General features: G+C 38.8%; 2 protein-coding genes across 2 annotated transcripts; both read right to left on the bottom strand.

The window, feature by feature from the left end:
* Nucleotides 1-1,420: 1,420 nt before the first annotated feature.
* On the bottom strand, nucleotides 1,421-5,358 carry LOC146145537 (uncharacterized). The gene is made up of 6 exons (XM_083390412.1): nucleotides 5,244-5,358; nucleotides 4,610-4,732; nucleotides 3,931-4,065; nucleotides 3,332-3,448; nucleotides 2,528-2,655; nucleotides 1,421-1,615 (listed from the first exon to the last, which is right to left on the bottom strand). The coding sequence occupies exons 1-6, from the start codon at nucleotides 5,335-5,337 to the stop codon at nucleotides 1,472-1,474; spliced, it is 741 nt and encodes a 246-aa protein (XP_083246538.1). The 5' UTR covers nucleotides 5,338-5,358; the 3' UTR covers nucleotides 1,421-1,471.
* A 284-nt stretch (nucleotides 5,359-5,642) lies between these two features.
* On the bottom strand, nucleotides 5,643-13,531 carry LOC146145538 (SCO-spondin-like). Its single transcript, XM_083390606.1, has 8 exons — nucleotides 13,278-13,531; nucleotides 12,080-12,111; nucleotides 8,571-10,896; nucleotides 8,071-8,159; nucleotides 7,377-7,518; nucleotides 6,800-6,930; nucleotides 6,028-6,261; nucleotides 5,643-5,665 (listed from the first exon to the last, which is right to left on the bottom strand). Exons 1-8 carry the CDS (start codon nucleotides 13,343-13,345, stop codon nucleotides 5,643-5,645), a joined length of 3,045 nt encoding a protein of 1,014 aa, XP_083246732.1. The 5' UTR covers nucleotides 13,346-13,531.
* Between the last annotated feature and the right edge of the window lie 468 nt (nucleotides 13,532-13,999).

Here is a 13,999-nt window from a genome sequence, read left to right on the forward strand (position 1 = left end):
CAAATATCAGATTCAAGTCGGTTTTGTGCTTTAGATTTTATAGTAAGCAATGCAAAGAAGCCGCTTCGCATAGGTTAGTTGAAGAAACGAGACCAGAATATTTAGAGCTTGAATACCTATCCTTGAAATTAACCCCTGGGCTAAATTTACCCCAGGTTAAGAAGGGCTGCTCTAATTTTTTTAACGGACTGGAATTATCTTGTTGGTCAAAAACTAGAAAGTTCAATTATAAGAACTTATAAAAATAGTGTTTCAGTTCATCCAAACAGCTTGCCAAATTAACAAAAATTATGGCCTACATCTTAAAAAGTGTATCCAACCTTGATTTACGAACTCGCAAACGAGTTTGACAAAACATAGCAGATTTCTTCTGGGTTATTTTGAATGCCATAAAATAGTAATTTCACATTAAAAAAAACTAACTCTGCGATCACTTTCTTATAGAATAAACGTGCTGCTCTGTTTGACACGAGTTAATTAAATTTAGGCTAACCTAAATACTATATAGCTTGGTTTACTTTAAATAGTATTTAATGCCGAACAACGTTACTAAGACTTCGCGAGTTCGATAAATACAGACAGCTGAGATTTTACTTGTGTATAAACAAAAGCTTTCCGATATCTAATATTTCATTCGAATATCGATACGCGGTGTCGCGGAGAAAAAGTACGGCCGTCTTATTCGTTATTACCAGGGCTGCGGAGTCGGAGTCGGGACTCGAGTAAGACCTTGCAAAACTACCCGAGTCCCGCGTCCCGAGTCCGACATGCGCAGTAGCATATTTTAAAACTGATATGGCAACAAAATGGAAATTGTAAAGGCGAAATAGCATATGGTGAAATATTTTCCAACCATGCATTGTGAGTGAATGAATTATACGACAACCCTACAAGTGGATTGTTGAATATCCACGTTATTTTAGTTACGTAAATTGGTGAAATACAGGTTGTGGAGTCCGGGCCGGACAAGGGACTCGATAAAATCGCACATTTGACCGGAGTCTGACTCGGGTTTATTTTTTTGGCCGGAGTCGGACTTGGGTTATTTTTAACTGACTCCGCACCCCTGGTCATTACTATAGCCAAATACGCAAAATTTATATTTTATATATAAATACGCAAAATTTATATGTTTTTTAAGGATAATAAGCCTAATTTGTTTTAGCGAAAGGAAGCTTATTTATCTTCAATTGTTATGTACTTTAAATCTAAAAAAATAATTAACATTGCAAGTAAAAACAATGCGCAAATTCATTTGATATTGGCTCGGCACTGAAAGTTGTAAAGTATTAATAATGTCCAAAAGATATCATTCATAAAAAATATCACATCTAATACTTTTCCGTTTAGCATATAAAACTGCTTGGTGTTTTGTTTTGAAATTTATTAAATTTAAAGCAAAAACATTATCAATGTACAACTCAAAAAACGTTAATTGACGAACCAAAAATATACATATAAAAAATCAAAATCAGAGATCGTCGTTTTTAATTGTGTCGCCCGCGAATGCAGAGTTGCCAAATCCGTCACCGATTGGAGTTTCGTCATAGTTGGCGTTTGAAAAGTTTTGCTGGTCAGGGTTTTGGGTGCGGCCCGAAAGGCGCGTCTTATATACCTATGCAAAACAAAACAATTAAATAAGATTACCAAAGCCCATACAGAAGTGGGTATCATTTTGAACGTTTCCAACAACTCTTTATTAATTTGCAACAATGTGAGAAGGCACTGATTTATAGGTGTACTGTATATATACTGCTGAGGCAGACAGCAGAAAAACGGAAATAAGAATACAGTTGACATTTTGTGAATAAAGCCGTATAATTTTTTAAGGAAACGGCCATAAATTGTTGGAGTAAGTGACGTAGCAAGTTGAAACTGTGTAGCGCCACCCCCCCGGACAGTATGCTGAAATAGTCCAGTTGTTATTCTTGCGTATATTTCTATTGGTTTGCATAGAGAAGAGTCGAGTCACCGATGATATAAACAATTGAGTTTGAAATGACTCGAGTTCACCTTTGTTTTTAAGCGTCATTGTGGAAAAAATCTAATTCAAGTCCTTTTCATTAAATAGCAGATCATGTCCCAGTGCAAATCATTTGTATAGTAAGTCAAGTCCAAATAATAGAAAGTGCCGCGAAAATTGGTAAAACTAGCACAATTGATAAACTTGTCCCATTCCAAATTAAATTTCGCATTGCAAGCAAAACAAGCGGTAAGATTTTAAGTTTAATATTTGACGGATTTGTTTCCAAACGATATAAAAAATGTATAGTCTACTGAAATTATTTTTTACGTAATAAATGACTTTAAGTCCGCGGTGTTTAAAAGTGTTTAAATAACCGAAATCATATTTAAGTCATTAAAACCAGTGACTTAATTACAACACTGCACTAAGAAAACAAATAAAGTGTGTTCCACAAAAGACTTCCCACATAATTTCTAATCGGACAAACAATTTAAGGTAATCGTTGTCGATGTTGATAAGGTTAGTTGTAGTGTAAACGGAAGTATTAGTTTTTTGTCTCACCCGTAACGATATCAAGGCGACAATTAGAACCACGGCGACCCCGGCAATGCCGTACAGAGCCAGTTTTTGAATGTCCGTTTTTCCAAGTTTGTTGAGATCAACGCGGAAGTCAAAGCTCGGCGGATTTTCTGGAGAGAAAAATCAACGCCAATTACAACAACTGTATAGCTTGGGATGCTAAGTTCTTGACAGCAAAGTAAATTCCTTATTCGTTCGTAACTTGTCTGTGCTTTGTTAGGAGATTTTGTATTAGTATACAGCAGGGGTTGTTTAACTGAGGTCCATGGACCCCTTGGGGGTCCGTGAACTAGTTTTAGGGGGTCTGTGAAGGCCAAAATGTAATATTGATGTATATTTAAGAAATAATCAATTTTTCTAAGAAAAGAGTTTAATTAAAAATAAAACGTTTTTCACTGAATGTATTGAGACTTTTTATGGACCAAAAACTGCAGATTTGTAAAGTCTATTTGTATTGTGACGTCAATTTATGACGTCATTTTTGAAAATATTTTGCTTACCGTGGTCCACGCGAAGCAAAAAAACATGTTTAGAGGTCCGCTTTGAAAAAGTTTAAGAACCCCTGGTATACAGCATTGTGTAGATTCCCTGCTTTTTTGATTTAATTGAAAAATAAGCTAACAAATGGAATTAAGTTCACCCTGGTTTTGACACACGCACGCTCGCACGCAGACACGCACGGACACACGCACGCATGTGCACATACACATGCGCGTACCATTAGGATTAGGGTTATATAACTTAATGTACGAGTAATTAATACGCATAAACTAGCTATATACTAACCTATACATTCGCTTCCCACAAGTGACATATACTCGGGACAAGCGCATTCAAATCCTCCTATTGTGTTCGTGCAGCTTATGAACGCTCCGTTGCACGTTGCCTCGCATTCGTCAATATCTGGGGATAAGGATCGAGAAAACTTTAAGCAAAACCGAAAAAATGCTGACATAACGCTAACGCATTGCAGCGTGTCGTTTGTTTATTGTATTCGCGACACGCGACTTGCGTCTCGTTGTGTTGCATGTAAGGTCACTCGATTAAACTAAGTGCTGCCCAGAGGTTGTGTTTTAGTTTGGCCTACAACCTCCAAGGACGTTAAACTTTTTGAAAATGTAACACATTTTTTCGTGATCAAATAGCGGCTTCAAGGTCCTGGCCTATTTTTAACAACAAAATGACACAAAAACAAGGTGGAAAAAGTCCATAAAATTAAAGTTAGGACTAGGAGGCTGCATCCAAAGCGGATAACAAGGGGTGGCGTATGAATAATTCCTAAATGGTTAATACACTTTTTTGCGGAAATTCGATTTTGTACTATGAGCCTGCAAAAAACGAATGATTTCTTTAAAATGATTAAGTAAAAATCCAAAGCTATTTACCTGCGCAAGTAAGGTAGGGGTCCCCAGTAAAGCCATTTTTACACGTACAGTCGTATCCAAGAAGTTTATCGGTGCAAACAGCATTGTCACCACACGCGGGCGCACTCGGGTTGCTTTGGACGCATTCGTTTATACCTGGAACAGAATTTAAGGCACATTAACAATATTGCTTTACTGAGAAAACGCTTACTTTCGTTGTTACTTTAGAAGTAAATAATCATTCAAAGAAATGTTTGCTTTCATTTCAGCGCAAATATTGTGAAATATCAAAACAGTTAATTTTCGACAGTTTAAAATTTTACTGCAAAACTTTACGCTTGACTTGCACGTCGAAATTATTTTTTTTTGTTTTCAATTTTTGCCATTCTTCTATTTTGGATTTAAAGCATGAGAAATCTGTAAAAACAGGGACTTTCTAAAGTCTGATCAATTCTAGATGTCGCAAGGGCCAAATCTTGCTTCGGTAATTGTAATTTTAGGAGAAGATAATTTGTAACAGATTGTGCGCAGCTCGTTGATAAACTGTTGTAAGATGTTTTAATTCACTTGCAGTTGCTATTATTATTGTGCTGCTTTGCCGGACTTTAAATTTGCAGTTCGAAAAATGAAATTTTAACTACTTATAAACGGTTTTCGCGCAGATATTTCTAATCCCATTAAAATACAAATCGATTCAAACCTTCGCAGTGGTATCCGTCCCCAGAAAGGCCTTTCTTGCAGTAGCAAGCGTGCGAACCGTGTAGGTTTTCACACACGGCGTTTTCATGGCAACCGTGGCTGTTGCTGGCACACTCGTTTATATCTAAAAACAACGTAAAATGTTCAACCACGTGGAATACTGACTGCATTGGTTATGCTTGTCAAAATATATAAATTTTAGGTCAAAAACTCATCGCCATAGTACTAAGCTTCAAGATTTATTGCATTGTGGACCAGAGTGGGATCAATTACAATTACATCAAAACTGCAATTAATTACTTCAATTACAATTACAAAATTGCTATTTACTCAGTTTTCTATTCTACAATTTACTAAGTTTTCTATTGCTGCCGAAATATGGAAAACAGTTTATGTTTCATCGCTTACTAGAGAAAATAAACAACGTGGAACATTATTAAAACTTCAATTTTCGCAATATCAATTTATTGAGCCAAACTACAATTACAATTACACTGAAATAAAATGCCTCAAATTACAATTACACTTACATATAAAACTGTAGTTAATTACACCAATTACAATTACAAATTAAAATTGATTCAACTCTGTTGTGGACCTTATTTAAACGTTAGACACGTCCATACTTTCCTTACCCGAGCATGTATTTCCGTCTCCAGTGAATCCATCTTTGCATTGGCAAGTATAACTTCCCAGATTGTTAATACAGCGAGCAGTTTCAACGCACATGATATCGAGGGAACATTCATCAAGGTCTAATTTTGTAAAACAATTTGATCGATGAACAAAAACATGTTGCAATAGACAGCAGGAATTTTGCAATATACCACAGAAACAATCAACGGCACTTTAATAGTTCTTAATAGTGGCTTCCGTGTTATACGGAAGTTTTTCGCACGTACTTTAAACTGGGGTATTAGTTAGAAAGATTTGCTGTTGGCGAAATTTGTGACTGACATTATTTAAAAAATACAACCACCATGTTGAAACTTAACGTAATATTAGCTACTTCGGTATTTCCTTTAGCTTTTATTTCATTCCAGAAAGCATTTTTCAGCTAAGGCAAAACGATTTAGAACATACCTAACAGTCGTTACCCGGTATTGCAATATAATGTACTACATCAAACCATACTAATTAGTAATAACATGGTCTTACCTATTGTGCATGACTTCAACTTATGTTTATACTAATTTATGTGCACTATTAACTAAACAAGCAAATTTGTTATGGCCGAATCCCTGACACGCCACAGTATAGTTTGTTGTAATAGCGCCAGTAACGCACTTTTGGGATTCATATTTGTTTTTCCACTTAAACATACAGCCCTTATTAGCCTACTACTGTCATACCGAACAAAATTACAGCTGTCAGGAAATTCCGATGTTTAGTAAACCTACTGTAATTTCAAAAACCTACCGATATCACAGCATGGACCACTCCAGCCATTCATGCAATTGCAAGAGGTTTTCAATGCGATTCCTCCGTTGTAGCACTTGGGCTTGCAGTGTTTTTCTTCTGTCAGGGGAGGACAGGCCAGACCTTGGCACTCGGGTTCCAACGTGATGTTTCGGGTGCGAGACGAAACTCCAGAAACCCCGCATTCTGCCGGACAATCGCTCCAAGGTGCCCAGGAAGATACTTGACAATCAACTGTAAAAATAAGGAGACGCATTGCGGGCTGAGCTGCCAATTTGTCTTTCAGTCGTTGCTACGTGCAGTTGAAAAGGGCGTCATCAGAATACGTTCGAGGTACTTTTCATAGCTATTGAACTGTAAGGTTAGTCCGGGATATAAAAACGACATTTTTTTTAATTACCGATATTTTTTTAGTTGCATAATCAGGTGGCACTATATGAAAAAAATTTTATTGATTTACGACAAGCTTTCGCACAACAGCGCTTTATCAGGTCAAAGTAGAAAATTAGACAACAGCTATATCGAACGTCTACAATGCTATATTTTAACTCCATTTGGTTCTAAATGCAGTTTTCTTTGGACCAATACAAACATGGGGCCAGTCGGCCCATTTGATGGTTCTAAATGTACTGTAGGAATATAAGTTTAAATGTTTAAACATTTAAGTGATAGAACACGTCAGACTTTCTAGTAATCTGAAAAAGAGGACATCACTTGGCTTAACGATAATTTCTGGATCAATAAATAATTTATTCACACACGTTGTTCTCACCTGGACAGCAATCGGTATTACAAGTCTCAGTTTGATTCGCAGCACCAAGGCACTCTTTTCCGTTGCACGTGGCTGACCTTGAGATTGACCTTGATCTTTCCCGCAATCCGGAGCCGCACGATTTGCTACACCTGCAATTGAATTGCAAGGCTGAAGTTTTTCTTAAGAAACGTTTACATATACTGCATATACATGTTGCTTTTCATTTCCCAATTGGAGCTTGTATGTCACTGTATGGGAGACACTTGTTCAAAAAAATAAACACTCGTCTAATCTAAGTGACAATGCGGTAATATGAGGCTGAGATAGGCCAAATCATTAAACATCCGAGCTTCTATATAATGATTCGCTTTTATCTCAGCCTCATTTTACCGCACTGAAGATGGCATAAGCACTTGCCGAAACGTATGCAAATAAAATAATGAATCTTTTATCTATTATTTGGGCCACTCTCTTTCTACTGAAGGCTTTGAGCTGATATTACAATATTTCCCCACTTTGAAACAAAGTTTAAATTTTTTTATCACGGACCGACGAAGCACATTATCAGAAGAATTCAAGCAACACAAGTACTTACGATCCCCACTGAGACCACTGCTTCCATTGGCAATCAAGTGGACAGCATACGTCATTGCAAATCCGCACCTCTGTAGCGTTCCCCGAACACGGGGAACCCCCACAGACCTCTGCCTCAGACTGCCTTGTTCTCGAATGTTCTCCTGAGTAGTTTGAAAAGAAAATTTGCGTTGAACATGACTGACATCTATATGTAAGTGAATTGAAACTATAAGTGTGATGTCACATGGACGACGTAATCTGTTTCATAATGTACGTATACATTTTAATTTCGGTATTTGGTGTAACGGTATTCATAATTAGGCGACAGATGACCAAAATGTTACTTAGTATTTCAAGTCGTTGCAAATGGCAATTTAAAAAATCAGGAATAAACATTTGGTCGACTTAGCCAACTAGGTAGGCCTATGTTTCTGCATTTTGATACCCCTATTGTGAAAAGTGTTTGTAAACAATATATGATACAAACTTGACTGGAAGTTAATTAGTAAACTAAGCTATATGCTAGAATAGTTGTAAGCAGGGTTGCGTAGTCGGTTAAAAACAGAGTCCGGCTCCGACTCTACATCCTGTAATTAACCCATTTTCGTTAATAAGATAAGGTGGGTATTCAGTAATACACTCATAAGGGTGTCATATACTTCACCCAACCATAAAGTGTCTACAGCGATTAATGCAGTGTAAGCAACATTTACCTCGTCCGCATGTTTTGCTGCACGGCGTCCAATCTTGCCACTCTTTCCAGACGCAGTCGTAAGGGCAACAGACTTCCTCGTTGCAGATCCTGCAATTTACACAAACAACAAACACGTGAGTCTTTAGCTTTAAGACGGCCCTAAACAAGGAAGTGCCAGCGTAAAAACAATAAAGCTTGGTTGATTGCAAGACACATAAAACCCAGCGTTTTATTTTTTATTAGGAAACCGAATGAAAACTAAATTTTGTATTATGCATTATCTGTTAACGTTAAACTCATAGATCTTCTTTATACCAGTTGATCTGGTTAACTTGAAAAACATTTACACAATTTTTAAAATGGAACTGCGTTTTTACGATATAAACAATACAGTTGCTAAAAATCACCGTGAGGAAAGCTAAAAATCACCGTGAGGAATAAGTATAGCGTTCTTAAGAATTAATACTTCGATTTTCACAGAAACCAAACATTGTATTAATAAACAAGGAAAAAACTTACTTTAACTCGTAATTTGATCCGCTGCAGGAAAACCCTCCATTATTGGACTGAACTTTAACCACTCTTTCCCGCCTGGAAAATCCACCCTCGCAGGTCGCGTTACATTTACCCCAAGTGCCCCATGGTCCCCACAGACAGTCGATGGGGCAAGGGTGGGTGTTGCATGGGGTTGCGCTTGTATTGCCCCCCTTGCATCTCTTGCCGCCGCAAAGTGAAGGCACCGATATCGGCCTTGTCCTGAATTTCGAACCAGTACCGCATTGGGCGGTGCATTCTCCGTATTGGCTCCAATCTTCCCATTGGCAGTCGACTGGACAGCAGCGCGTGTTGCAAGCTTGCGATGAAGAGCTAGATCCGTAGCAGTCCGCGCCACCACAACTCTTCTTCACCGCCACTTCTCTCGTTCGGTTTTGGGTTCCGCCACCGCATTGTAGAGTGCATGAGTCGAACTCGGTCCAATCGCCCCAAACACAATCGACCGGACAACATTGATCGTTGCAAGAACGCGACACGTTCGTAGAACCGATACATTCAGCTCCGCCGAACTTAGCACTTACCGAAACCCTTCTTAACTTAAACTGTGTTCCACCGCCACAAGTTACACTGCAAGACGAGAACTCTCCCCAAGAACCAAACTGGCAATCGATTGGACAGTGCTGTGTGTTACATTGCTGTGAGCTGTTGTTGCTACCTACACACGCCTTTCCATTGTATTTTGCAACTGTCACAACAGTTCTCGTCCTGTGTTGAACGCCGGAACCACAGGTTAACGAACAAGATGAAAATTCACTCCACGCGCCCCACAGGCAATCGACAGGACAAGGGTTTTCGTTGCAAGTGGCAGTGTCGTTGAGAGCCTCAGTGCATTGGTCGCCTCCATGTTTGGCCGGGACAGAAACCCTTCTCGAACGTTTCTTTTGACCTCCGCCGCAAGATGCCGAACAATCTCCGAATTCGCCCCAAGACCCCAGCTGGCAGTGTACCGGGCAGTTATGGGTGTTACACGGCTGCCTGTCACTTCTAGAACCTTCGCAAGGTAAACCGTCGCACGAGTCAATCACCCTCTCACGACGGGATCTTGCCTTGGAACCATGACCGCACGACTTGGAACAGGGCGAAAATTCGCCCCAAGAGTCCCACACGCAGTCGACAGGACAACAGAAATCGTTACAAGCGCGATCCATGGTTGCATCGCCAAGACACGCTTTTCCTCCGTACAAAGCCGCGACACTAACCTTTCTAGCCCTGGTTTGAATCCCTCCTCCGCAGGTCACATTACAAGCGCCGTACTCTCCCCACTGGCCCCAAACGCAGTCCACCGGACACGGTGCCGTACCACACGTCTGAGATGACGTCATAGGACCTGCGCATTCAGTCCCGCCATGTTGCGACGTCACAGCAGCCACGCGCGATCTCGTTTGTGTCCCACCGCCGCATGAGACAGGGCAGGCCCCGAATTGGGTCCAGTCGCCCCACACGCAATCGATGGGGCACGGCTTGGAATTGCAGAGCTGCGATGAACTGTTGGAACCGATACAGGGGATGCCCCCGCAATGCGGTGGTATGGCAACTGAACGGGTTCTTTCCTGTGATCCGCTTCCGCACGACTTAGAGCAAGAACCGAAGTCGCCCCAAGGACCCCACACACAATGGACCGGACAACATTGCGTGTTACAATTTCGAGAAGAACTAGAAGATCCGGGACACTGGTCTCCACCACAAGAGGCAGTAACTGCGACTGGTCGAGATCTAGTTTGAGTTCCACCTCCGCATTCTCTAGAGCAAGTCCCAAAACCGCTCCATGAACCCCAAGAACAATGTCTTTTACAGCAATGTGTATTACAAGTCTGTGTTTGCGAAGAGGGACCCGGGCATTTAGAACCTCCACAGGTTGGCGTAACAGCAAACGATCTCACTCTGGTTTGCGAGCCGCCGCCACAATTCCTTGAACAGGTGCCGTAAGATCCCCAGGAAGCCCAAGAACAATGTACCGGACAACATTGCGTGTTGCAAGCCCGCGACTGAGTAGTAGGCCCTGAACAAGCAGCGCCCCGACAAGCGGCCGACACGGCATGACCCCGCGATCTGGTTTGCGTTCCGCCGCCGCATCCGCGAGAGCAACTGCTGTATCCTCCCCACGAGGCCCAAGCGCAGTTCCTAGGGCAGCAGCCGGCGTTGCAACTCCGCGTTTGAGAAGACGAACCGGAACATCCAGAGCCTCCGCAGCTTGCACCTCTAGCCACCGACCTTGTAAAGAGTTGCGTTCCAGGGCCACAACTCGCTGAACAAGAATGAGCCGACGACCAGCCGCTCCAGGCGCAGTTCACTAAATTAAAACATAACAAATCTTACGGAAATGTGCAATTATACTTCTTATCGCACGTTGCAGTGCGCGCGGGGAATTCTAAGCTAACCTTCTTATATGCATTAGAACCTTATAGCTGTCAATTTACAAATAGTATGATAGTATTCAATTGAGTAAAAATAAGCGAACTTGTGCGAATGTTACAGTACGCAGATTGAGAAGACTTTCTTTCAGCAAAATAATCTAGCAAAGCTAGCAATTCAGGTCAGACACATTAACCAGATCTTAAAAGATATATATATATTTCGCCAACTAAGGCATCGTCAGTATATCTGAATGAAAACAAACGCAACAGTATAAGAAAGAGTCAGAGTCAGTTAGTTATTTTACTTTGTTTTATTTAATCTTTAATGTTTCTGACTCTTTCTTATACTGTTGCGTTTGTTTTTATTCAGATATACTGACGATGCCTTAGTTGGCGAAATATATATATATATATATCTTTTAAGATCTGGTTAATGTGTCTGACCTGAATTGCTAGCTTTGCTAGATTATTTTGCTGTTACTGATCAGGAATTAAGGTCGACATTTATCTTGCAAGGGTCAAGGTGATTTCTATTATTCACATATTCAGTGCAACATCGACTTTCTTTCAGGTAGTAGTTTATCGTTGTCAGTTAGCAGTTGCTTATGATCAGTCTTTTATCGATTTGTGGATTTTGATCTGCACGTAAAACCAACTGCCAGATGTTTTTACTATGGTAATTTACATTTATAAGTATTATGTTTGGCGTTGTTTTATAATTAAACTGAAGAACACGTTTTCAAGCAAGAATATAGCGTTTTTATTTGAAACAGTAATTTTTTAATGGCTGCTCGTTCAGACAATGTTATCCATCTTATATAAAAACCATTCTAATAAAAATGACATATCTAAAATATAGATTAAAGCGTTAAAAACGTAATACAGGTAAAAAGCGACAATAGTGACAGGAAAAAAATCAGCTATACACATTAGCACCAACAGGTATTAAATAGATATGAAGGTGCCGAGGTGGTGTCGATATTAAGGCTTATTTTGTTATCCATACTATTTAACATTGGTCTGGTGGTAACTTATTACATTTAAAAAAGTCAAACGGAACCAAGGCCACGACTATTTTACAGCAATAAAATTACTTTTTGTTTAATCGTAAGAACATACCTCGGCTGCAGCTTCGTCGCCTTCTCCTTCGCCTAAAAAGTATGTTGATTAGAAATCGAAGCTTCTCTAAATCAGAGGACAATTTTATATCTCAATTCCAAAAGGCAAGATGTTGAAGACTTGTCCATCAAATTTAGAACTTCGCCAGTTTTGTAATTTGCAGCATTGTGGCGTATAATATTGAGTTAATGGTCTACTTGACTTTATCGTACGTCACAATGCTGTAAGTGTTCTGCCCAACTGTTTAAAAGAAGGCTACAACTCGTTTGAGTCCTAAACTTTAAGACCAGTTGTAATTGCACTTTCAGCACGTATGATATCAAAAAGACAGCAACAAATTGCTAATTAAACTGAAGTTCCCATTCTTTGCTTTAAAGTTGAATCCTTTTGTTGTACCATTTTAATTTTGAAGGCCCACAGGTCCGCAAAATTTGTTTTAAAATTTTATCGGTCCGTAAGCTAAACAAATTGAGAACCACTGCTCTAAATACTCGACTAGTTAGCCTATGGAATGAGCATCGCGAAAATACTATCCGTTGAAAATTTAAAAGTAGTTTAAACAACACTTTTTGATCTCAATGTTTCAAGTTAAAGTCTTTTCAACAACCTAAAATACGCTTCTTTTTGATACACAAAAAACATTTAACAGTGCTTATATCGAGTTGGAGGGTTAACTTTTAAAATGCATTACAAAACCATGAAAAACGTGAAAAAAAAGAATTCGTATCGATTACAGGTGGGCCTATTGTATTCGCGACATTCAAGTGATAATATCACCAAGATTTTCGAATCATTATTTACGCAATGCATCAAAATTCATCTGTTGTATTTAAATTGAGTATAGTTCCCTCCATTCTGATTTGCTTTACAACAGAAAACACTTCAGCTTCGGGTATTAATCTTGTAAATTATTATTTATAGTTTAATTTGCTACTGTCTTAAAAACAACAAACTCCATAAACACTACGTTGTTTTGTCTTACTAGCCCATTGGTAAATAAACGTTTTATTGTAAACTATCTTGTGACATCTCTTTGGATATTAATGACTGAAGTTACTAAATCTCTAGTCGACATTACTTCTCAAAACAGTAATAAAAATATAATAGATAAACACGAATTATTTTCGGAAGAAAATATTTCTTATTTAATTGTATAAAAATTTCACAATTTTTTATAATAAAGAAAACATGTTTTTACCATGCCAAACTATTATCCAATATGGTCAACACAGCAAGACAAATCAATAAAAGCTTCACGATTATCATTGTGAAAACTCGTGGAGGAATTTCTGAAACAAAAAAAATGAGGTTAACTCTTTGAAAGTAAAATTCGAAGAAAATAGGCACGGTCACAACGACTTTTTACTTTGTACACCGCCGTAGATTAGCTTAACCTTCTGATAAACGAATTGCGACAAAATATCTGTTGCAAAATGGCATCTGAACAGAAAGGTGCCCTTATTTATATCGTTTGAGGTGCTACTGCCATGGAATCTTAGGCTCAATCATGGTTTCTGATTACTTCCGATGTATGACCACTGTTCAATGCGTAATGTGTCTATAATACATCTTCTAGTAAAGTTTAAAGGTCTGTTCTTCGGCATTTCTGCAATACTGGTGAAATTTATTTTTTGCTCATTATAATAAAACAATTTGTATTTATGAGGACTTTGCCGCACCTTTAATTTTTTTGGTTTAGCAGGGTTTGAAATTTCTCATTTTATGAACATTCTATTTCGATCGAAGTTTCTTCTCTATTTGGTCGGCGCAAAATAACGAATTGAAAAACACACAAAAATCTATTTTCCCAAAACTTTGAATTATGGCTACCAAGTGAACTACATAAATAAAAATAAAGATGTCTAGTAAGTCGTAATTATTCAACGTGCGTTCTGTAGAAAAAAATCGATCTGCTAAAAA

Source organism: Ascidiella aspersa, chromosome 5 (genome assembly GCF_963924565.1).
Source record: "Ascidiella aspersa chromosome 5, kaAscAspe10.2, whole genome shotgun sequence".
Taxonomy (NCBI): Eukaryota; Metazoa; Chordata; class Ascidiacea; order Phlebobranchia; family Ascidiidae; genus Ascidiella; species Ascidiella aspersa.

Coding starts and splice junctions, on each gene's coding strand:
- LOC146145537 (XM_083390412.1), bottom strand. CDS start 5,337: ATGTGCGTTGAAACTGCTCGCTGTATTAACAATCTGGGAAGTTATACT. Junction 4,066..4,609: donor GGACGGATACCACTGCGAAG/GTTTGAATCGAT, acceptor ATTCTGTTCCAG/GTATAAACGAATGCGTCCAA. Junction 3,449..3,930: donor CCCCTACCTTACTTGCGCAG/GTAAATAGCTTT, acceptor CCTTATCCCCAG/ATATTGACGAATGCGAGGCA.
- LOC146145538 (XM_083390606.1), bottom strand. CDS start 13,345: ATGATAATCGTGAAGCTTTTATTGATTTGTCTTGCTGTGTTGACCATA. Junction 10,897..12,079: donor GCGACGAAGCTGCAGCCGAG/GTATGTTCTTAC, acceptor GTTTTAATTTAG/TGAACTGCGCCTGGAGCGGC. Junction 6,931..7,376: donor CAGTGGTCTCAGTGGGGATC/GTAAGTACTTGT, acceptor ATTCAATTGCAG/GTGTAGCAAATCGTGCGGCT.